We start from the raw sequence: 6000 nt of genomic DNA, 5'->3' as shown, positions 1-6000 counted from the left end.
GTAATCCGCCCTGAGTCCCCTTCGGGGTGAGAAGGGCGGAATATAAATACTGTAAATAAATAAATAATAAATAAATTTCACAGGATGGAGCTGTCACAATTGAAGTGATATGAAACCAATAGTGGAGTGTGGAGTAGAGACACATCCTTTACTCTCAGCATTCCTTGCTCCTCAAAAGGCAATGTTTTTCCATATTCAAACAGATGGATGTTGTGAGGAATTGTGGAAGAAACCTTGCCACAGAATTATGTCAAGTACCGAGGCAAGCAGGTACTTAGCGCACAAATTATTTACAAGGAGAGCTTGATTCGGGAGAGAAAAGCAGAGTTTGGACACTGCCTCTTTCCAGACCCGTTTATTGTTTGCTTTTCGCAAATGAAAGAAGCATTCCTTGCTCCCTCGGCCCCACTCTATTAATTTTCATCCAATGAAACAAACAAGCGGACATAACATTCTTTTGAGATGAACCCTTGGAAAAGGAAGGAGTCAATATTTACAATTCTAAATGTGGTTGAATAAATAAATAACACAGGGTTAAAGGTCATTTTAAAAAGGCAGGAGATCTCAAGAACCGTCACAACAAAGGAAAAGCTGCCTCTGGGAAGTGAGGTGTCCCATAGCAATTCAGTCAGCCCTGCTTTCGAAGCATAAGTCTTGCAAACGTCAGGGATATTTACAAGGCGACAGAGCATAGAATGGTGCCACTTCCAATGAAGGAAATCCAGGGCAGGATATGTTTGGTTTTCCATTTCAACCATGTGGCAAACAGGCTCTTGTAATGGCAGAATTCATGTAGAAGTTCAAGTGTACAAGTCTCCCTCTCCTTTTGTTTTTGTTTTGTTTTACCACCCACAATCATTATACTTGCAATATTCCCTCCAGTACAAAAACAGAGAAAATATAACCCCACAGTATCAGTTAGTATCTGGATGTGGATCTTAGGAACCTTGATACCCAATCCGAAGCCTAGAATGAGGAAGGAAACCTTCATCTTGGGGACCAGCCCACAATCTTCCCAACCAAGCTGGTTGGAGGTCAACAGTGTCACACCATCACTGGAAAACTCCCTATTTCAGGATGACCCAGAGATGTCCCAATCAGCTATCAAGGAGGAACAACATGTACATGTCCTACAAACCAGGGCAGAGAGATCCCAAGGCCTTGGAGGATAGAGCAGTCAATTCCCTATCATGAGGTTGCATTGGAGTGTGAGATCTAGTAGACCTTCAGGTGCTCAAAGGTTTGGTCTTTCATCAGATACCAAAATGTTACTGGGTGTGTAAATGTTCCAAATGGGTAAGGGGATATTTATTTGGGAATAGGACATTCTGTAAGAACCAACCAATCCCACAGATTGCACATATGGCCTTCTGATCTTGACTCTCTTCTTGGAGTTTAGACTGCCACAGACTTTCCTTTGTGTGTTGATCTTTTCTCTTCTGGACCTTGGGCCTGTGTCTTTACAGTTGAGTCCAGTACAGGCCCAGGCCACATTTGTAGTTTTTCCAGCACAGTAGGTCCTCCAGAGAAGTCAACCTCAACTCTGTCATGGAAGTCCAGAAACATCTTCCCTCCCAGGTTGTCCAACCAAGAAGTCCATTTTTCCTCCCAGGAGCTGCTCACCTGGACATATGATTGATCTCATCCATTAATGGGAGGGATTCTTGTTGACTTAGTAGCCCACAGTGTAGCTGGTTCAAAAGCAGCATGCAAGTCCAGAAGTCCCACATCCTTGTTGGGAAGGCGCTGTGAGTCAATGGCAGAACACATGCTATGCATGCACAACACCAGCCCTTGATGTCTCCAGTAACAATGCTCCAAGTCAAGTACCAAGTGACCTGAAAGCTGCTGAGGGCCAGAACCAGTAACACCATCTTGATGAGCCCATTGCCTCTGGTTTCAATAGTTCAAAGGACTACATTTTGGAATCATCTCTTGGGACACAATGAAAGCTTCAAAAACCAATCAAAAAGCAGGATGTTGGGCTCTGGAGTTGAGATGACTCTAGATTCTGAAGGTTTATCTGGAGGGAAGATGTATTTCTTAGAGTGCTACTGGTACAGAGCCATTTCTCACCACCGATTTCTCACCAGTCTTTTCTCCTAAAGACTCATGGTCACACTAGTCACAAAACAATGCATCCTTTTCACCAGCCTTCATTTACTGGAAGCAGAGCTGGTCTTGGTGTGAAATCCACTGATGCAAAAACAAGGTGCTCCCTTCCCTATCAGGAAAAACTATGTATTCAGTTACATTTACAAACATCTTCAACCTCAGAAGAAGAAAATGAAGAACTCATCCAGATGTACCTCTTCTGGTCCTGATCATTTTGGTCCCAGTGTTCCAGTAAATTGCCCAAAGAACAAGCTTTTACTTTTCTTCTTAAAAAGGAAGAACCAGACCAGCAAGAGTTTTCATTCTTAATCCAGAGTCTTGGGTGGTTCCACGTTTCTGGCTTTCCAGCCCACCTCTCTGTCTTTCAGTCAGTTGCTTCCAGATCTCAAACCAGAGAGGAATCGGCTTGGAAGTTGGAGCATCGGCGAGTCTTTGGGCTGCACTTGGTGAGCATGGAGATCTGGGTGCTGAAGTTGGTGCCATTGCTGCCCAAAGACGGGTGGTGATACTTCATGTCGGAGCCAAGGAACCTCTCCATGTGCCACCTGCGCCACTTGCGCTTCAGCTCAGCTTGGACCTAAGGAAGAACATCGAGACAGAAGGCATTAAGATTCAGAGAAGAGACCCCAAGGGACTTCCAGTCCAATCCATTCTGCACAATACACAATCCAAGCACTCTGAGAATATCTGAGAAATTCTCATTTGTAACTGTTCTAATGTGCATCACTTGGAGTCCTATGCTTTGTACTTAAGAAACTAATGGGCAAGTTTAATTCCATTCAATCAATGGATTAGTTATCAAAGTAACTAAAAGCCAGATGATTAATCAGCTAAAGAATTTTAATTGGTGTGCAATCCTAGAGGGAAAACCTTATCAAAGGCTGTCCCTATCTTACCTCTCCATTCAGAAAGCAGTACAAGATGGCCACCACAAAGCCCTAAAAGAAGAGAAAAAAAGACATAGAGAATGAGAACGGGAGCCATGGAAACATTATTCCGTTGTCTTCAGAAGCAAATTAAAATATGTACCCTTTAACCAGAATCAGAAGTTATTCCTACTTTAGTAGATAGTGAATGCATGCTGAGTTTTAGTCTGAACTTCAGAGGAGTTATTGGGCATGTGGATTCCATTCTGGAGATAGAACTCAGTCCCTTGAAAAGCTCTTTTAAAACTAAAACCTGGACCAGGTTCACCACTCAATTGACCTGAAAGCTATCCGATGCCTTTTGGGCCAATTCACCCCCAATTTCCATGCATTCAGCCCATGGGCTGGATGATTCCCACTTCTGTCATATGCAGAACATATAATCGTCCCTCCACATTTGTGGATGTAACTTTTTTGGATTTGATTATTCATGGATTTTATTAATACATTCTCTCTAGGAATCTTTAGGTCTGCAGGAAACTTCTGTCAAAAGTTGACCACAGAGTTGTGCTGAAGGACCTAGAGAAGTGATTCTCAACCTGGGGTCCCCAGATGTTTTGGCCTACAACTCTTAGAAATCCCAGCCAGTTTATCAGCTGTTAGGATTTCTGGTAGTTGAAGGCCAAAACATCTGGAGACCCCAAGTTGAGAACCACTGACCTAGAGATTGTTTAGGAATCTCTAGTGGACTTTTACCATTGAGTCAGAATGGAAGACTTAGAGATCCCTACAGAGGTGTTTTCTCAGGTTTGAAATGTATATGTTTTTTTATCCATTTCCCCCCATTTTTACAGGTTCCTGAATCCCAAAGTCCAAAGAATATACAATCTGAACTGCAAGCCAAACTATGAGGAAATGGCTTACCTGAAAGGACCCCAAGACCAACTCAAAGATGAACTTGACTCCTACGACTTCCTTCTCTACTGCATCCGGGAAGAAGGCAAACACAATGTAGTGGATGCCAAAGAGTGGGATCAACAGAAGGGTGGATTTCGCAAGTCTCCTGAGAAGAAAGAAAACAAAAGATAAATGGATGCAGAGAAGAAAGGGTTCAAGAGGGAGAGGAGGTAGACCTATCACCTTTCAGTGTATCCACACTGCAAGGCTATTGAAGTTTGGCACCACTTTAAGTAGTGCCAAAGTAGTAAGGCTTTGTAATTTGGTGAGACACCAGCACTCTTTGTCAGAGAAGGCTAAAGACCTTTCAAAAATCTCATGATTTCCTAGGATGGAGCTATAGCACTGAAAGTGGTATCAAACTGCTATTAACTCTGTAGTGCGGATTCACCCTTTACATCTGCTAGACTAGAAGTCTGAATAGCAGCACACCAAGCTTTCTAGAATTGCATATTGAAGGCAAAAATCGGTTCACACCTGCAAAAGAGAAACCAAACCCAGAGGTCTTCTCCTCCCCAAGAAACAAAATAACTTGTGATCCTTTAGTATGTGCAGAGCTGTTTTTTCTGGTCCTAAAGTGGTCACATCCAAGGTGAAGAATCAAATATCTGTAGTAGATTTTCTGCTGATGCAAACTTTTACAGTCTACACCTATTTGCAGCACCATCAATGGATGGAACACTTGGCTGAGCAGCCTTTCACAAATTGAATGTTACAGAGCAATTATCTTCCACCTCTTTCCTAATGGCCAAGCAGGGATTCAAACTCAGGCCCCCAGTATTCAAGCTCAACACTCAAACGACAACATCATACTGGCTTTCAATTTTATTGTTAAATTATTGGGTTTCAAAAAATCTGTCCTGATCCTAAAATGTCCCAGGGGATCCCAGACATGGGAGAAAAGTGCCCACCAGGTTCTTAGATGGCACATTGACATCTTGGGAGGCATGTTTGACCCCAGAAAGGCTGAACGAATGTGCCTTCAAATAATCCATTGATGACCCCATGAATTTCCCAGGGTCTTCTTAGGCAAGGAATACTCAGGGATGGTTCTATTGTTCCTTCCTCTGAAATAAAGCCTACAGCATCTGGAATTCATTGGCAGTTTCCCATCCAACTACCAACCACGGTTGACCTTCCTAGCTTCCAAAATAAGATGGAAGTTGTTGCTGTCAAGGAATTTAGAAACTACACTAGAAGGTCTGGGGAGAAAGCCAATTCACTCTTTTTTTGTGATAAAAAAGAGCAGTTTGAGAAGTCTGTAGGGGCTGCTTATCACAAACACATCTTGGCTCAGGGTTGTTGTATGTTTTCCGGGCTGTCTGGCCATGTTCTAGAAGTATTCTCTCCTGACGTTTCGCCCACATCTATGGCAGGCATCCTCAGAGGTTGTGAGGTTTGGAGAAACTAAGCGAGGAAGGTTTATATATACAGTAGAGTCTCACTTATCCAACTTAAATGGGCCAGCAGAATGTTGGATAAGTGAATATGTTGGATAATAAGGAGAGATTAAGGAAAAGCCTATTACACATCAAATTAAGTTATGATTTTACAAATTAAGCACTAAAACATCATGTTTAACAACAAATTTGACAAAAAAGTAGTTCAATACGCAGGAATGCTATGTACTAATTACTGTATTTACGAATTTAGCACCAAAATATCACGATGTATTGAAAACATTGACTACAAAAATCTGTTGGATAATCCAGAACGTTGGATAAGTGAAACTCTACTGTATCTGTGGAAAGTCCAGGGTGAGAGAAGAACTCTTTGTCAGTTGGAGGCCAGTGTGAATGTTATAGTTAATCACCTTGATTAGCATTGAATAGCTTCATCTCCTGGCTACTCCTGCCTGAGGGCATCCTTTGTTCAGAGTCGTTAACTGCCCTTGGTTCCCATGTCTGGAATTCCTCTGTTTTCAGAGTGTTTTCAGAGTGCTTAGTTTCTCCATATCTCACAACTTCTGAGGATGCCTGCCATAGATGTGGGCGAAATGTCAGGAGAGAATACTTCTAGAACATGGCCAGACAGCCCGGAAAACATACAACAATCCTGTGAT

At 42.5% G+C, this 6000-nt stretch overlaps 1 protein-coding gene across 1 annotated transcript in view; it reads right to left on the bottom strand.

The window, feature by feature from the left end:
• Positions 1–339: 339 nt before the first annotated feature.
• LOC100564326 (vasoactive intestinal polypeptide receptor) overlaps positions 340–6000 on the bottom strand; it is a 105264-nt gene continuing 99603 nt past the window's right edge. The window contains exons 11-13 of the mRNA XM_003221880.4: positions 3906–4044; positions 3012–3053; positions 340–2692 (exon numbers count right to left, since the gene is read on the bottom strand). Of these exons, the coding sequence (XP_003221928.2) occupies positions 2501–2692; positions 3012–3053; positions 3906–4044 (373 nt within the window). The 3' untranslated portion in view covers positions 340–2500. The remainder of the gene's footprint in view (positions 2693–3011; positions 3054–3905; positions 4045–6000) is intronic.

This window comes from Anolis carolinensis, chromosome 6, assembly GCF_035594765.1.
Source record: "Anolis carolinensis isolate JA03-04 chromosome 6, rAnoCar3.1.pri, whole genome shotgun sequence".
Taxonomy (NCBI): domain Eukaryota; kingdom Metazoa; phylum Chordata; class Lepidosauria; order Squamata; family Dactyloidae; genus Anolis; species Anolis carolinensis.
The sequence above is the reverse complement of the archived record's forward strand: the minus strand, read 5'-3'. Positions and strand labels throughout refer to the sequence as shown.